At 39.6% G+C, this 2500-nt stretch overlaps 2 protein-coding genes across 2 annotated transcripts in view; both read right to left on the reverse strand.

Moving 5' to 3' along the window:
• Positions 1-2500, reverse strand: part of LOC113814648 (uncharacterized) — a 40087-nt gene that overhangs the window by 23957 nt on the left and 13630 nt on the right. The window lies entirely within an intron of this gene.
• LOC138860746 (uncharacterized) lies at positions 951-2272 on the reverse strand. Its single transcript, XM_070118952.1, has 2 exons — positions 1953-2272; positions 951-1259 (listed from the first exon to the last, which is right to left on the reverse strand). The coding sequence occupies exons 1-2, from the start codon at positions 2186-2188 to the stop codon at positions 1073-1075; spliced, it is 423 nt and encodes a 140-aa protein (XP_069975053.1). The 5' UTR covers positions 2189-2272; the 3' UTR covers positions 951-1072.

Here is a 2500-nt window from a genome sequence, read left to right on the forward strand (position 1 = left end):
AGTAATGATAATAATTATAGTACTCATAACAATAATCCTCATTATTGCTAATATTATTATTATCATTATTAATGTTATCATCATCATTATCACTATCATCATCATTACTACAATCATCATCATTATTCGACCGGTTTGTTAAATTTAGGGAAAGCCCGACCCAGTGCTCATTTTAGGGTTAACTTCTTATTTTGATTTGTTAAACGATTTCAACGTAATTGTTTTGTGCCTGGCACGTGAAATATTATTGGAACTCGATCGAGAAACTCGGGCAGGCCTACCCATCCCTAAAGGCATTCCTTAATTCTAATATAAGTTTGAAATATCTAAAATGCTCCTTGAGTTTTTCATGTAGCAGCTAATTACAAACTTAAAATTAATAAGCGACTTTAAAATGAATCTGTTAATAAAAAAAATGGAATACATTTTTTTTAAAGAAAAACTACGATCAACCCTTCAGAGTTTTACCGGCCAAACGTCAACACTGCTTGCCGCAGCTCACGATATTTGAGCTTTAATTAGCCTTTTCTCGTAATACTGGTGTTGACACCTTCTGCTGTCGTCTGGGAAATGTATATGGAATAACCTTCTAATTTACGAAAAATAAGCTCTGTGACTACAGGTGTTTATTGCCCTCCTGACATTCCAACAGTACTGTTTTTAGACAAAATTATTACAAATACCAACATTTATTTAAATAAATTACATGTACTTTTGAAAATATTATTTAAATATGACCATAGTTTCTCTCACTCTCTGTGTCTCTGTCTCTGTCTCTCTTTCTCTCCCTCTCCCTTTCTCTCTCCCTCTCTCCCTCCCCCCCCCCTCTCTCTCTCACTCACTCATTATCTCTCCCCCTCCCTCTCCCAGTCTCCCACTCCCTCACCCCCTCTCCCTCTTCCACTCACCCTCACCCTCTCCCCATCCACCTCCCCCTCTCCCTCTCTCCCTCTGTGTGTGTATTTATCTATCCATGTATCTTCATTTTTATTTTTTTCTTGGGTACAAGCTCCAGTCATGTATGCATTAATGCAGCTTAATGAAATGGAGCAAGTTGAGCAAGTGGATGCACTCAGTTGATGCAAGTGGATGCATATTGGCTGACAGCACTGTCATACTGCTTCTCAGCGTATGCAAGCTCATTCTCCATTAAAAGAGAAGCAGCAGCAGCGAGTGGACTGTGTCTGGGTGGCGTTGGTGGAGGACCACCTCCTGTTGCAGACCGTTTGCGGATATAAAGGCTGTGTTCTTTCTTCACCCTGGTAATCAGAAAATAAGCACTGGAGTGAGACAAAGTATTAGAAAAGCCCCGTAAATAAATATATACATAAATCATTCAGGTAACCACAAGAAAGTTTTGCAAGGAGGATGGGACTTTATGATGTAGTTCAGTTTTAGGAGTAATTCATATGTATAAGTATGGCTGTTGCACTCACTGGTAATTAATACAATACAATTATTTACATCTAGTATACACAATTAATTACCTAATGCTCCTATTACTTATACATTAGTGAAAAAATAATAATAATCAGCACATGAAGCTTTTTTGTGAAAAATATATTTCAGTGGTTTTAAATATCAAGGTCACATTCCTTCCCTTATGGCCTTAGGTTGATCTAAACCTCCATCATTAAATAATTATTTTCATGAAAATGTATTTGTTAAACCTGAACTGCATATTTTGAGAAATTAATTCAAATGTAATGTAAAATGTGAAAAAAAAACATTGAAAACAGTAGAGGAATCTGAAAATAACTGGCAAATTCTCCCTTGCAAATGTTCTCGCCTTGGCCTCACAGATCCTTCCAGAAGAGCCATGCGAGGATGGCTCCCATGGCCATGGAGGATGGCCCAGAGCCATCCTCCCTCCCATGTTGAGTTATACTCAACCCTGGTTGAGCATAGTGGACATAAATATAATGCAAAGTGATCAACAGTAGTAAACTTACTTGGTGCGGATGTACTCAAATGCCCGCTTCAACTGGGAGGTGTTCCTGGGCGGGAGATGAGGGTACAGCGCATTGAAGCTCCCGGTGACCTTCTCCCATGCCTCCTGCTTCTTAGTAATACTAGCAGGATCATGCATTTTCCCCAGGATAGCTGATTTGTGCTCAGCTATTAGAGAAAGGATGCTCTCCCTCTGATCCTCCGATAGGTGAATTTGTTTTTCCCGCTGAGCAGCCATCACCGCGCGCTGTTTACATCAACTGACAGGAGAACAGGCGTACCAACTGTTCGAAAACGACGAACGTTTGGGGCCCAAAGTGAATGGCGCTTGCTTGGCCCAACGCAATTTACGCTCGTTTAACAAATTCATTTTAACTGTTCGGGCCAGCCGCAAACAAAATTATGAGTGTGTGGGGATATCCCGAATTGCGATGTTTAACAAACTGGCCGATTATCACTTCTATCATCATAATGATAGTATTCCCAACAACACACCTTTAACAAGAAAGACAACTAAAGGAGTAATTGATTCACACAGACAGACAAATAA

Source organism: Penaeus vannamei, chromosome 4, assembly GCF_042767895.1.
Source record: "Penaeus vannamei isolate JL-2024 chromosome 4, ASM4276789v1, whole genome shotgun sequence".
Classification (NCBI taxonomy): domain Eukaryota; kingdom Metazoa; phylum Arthropoda; class Malacostraca; order Decapoda; family Penaeidae; genus Penaeus; species Penaeus vannamei.

Bases quoted from the DNA above. Each gene is read 5' to 3' on its own strand.
- LOC138860746 (XM_070118952.1), bottom strand. From the start codon at position 2,188: ATGGCTGCTCAGCGGGAAAAACAAATTCACCTATCGGAGGATCAGAGG. The intron at 1,260-1,952 runs GTAAGTTTACTA...TCTGATTACCAG, and splicing joins TTTGAGTACATCCGCACCAA to GGTGAAGAAAGAACACAGCC.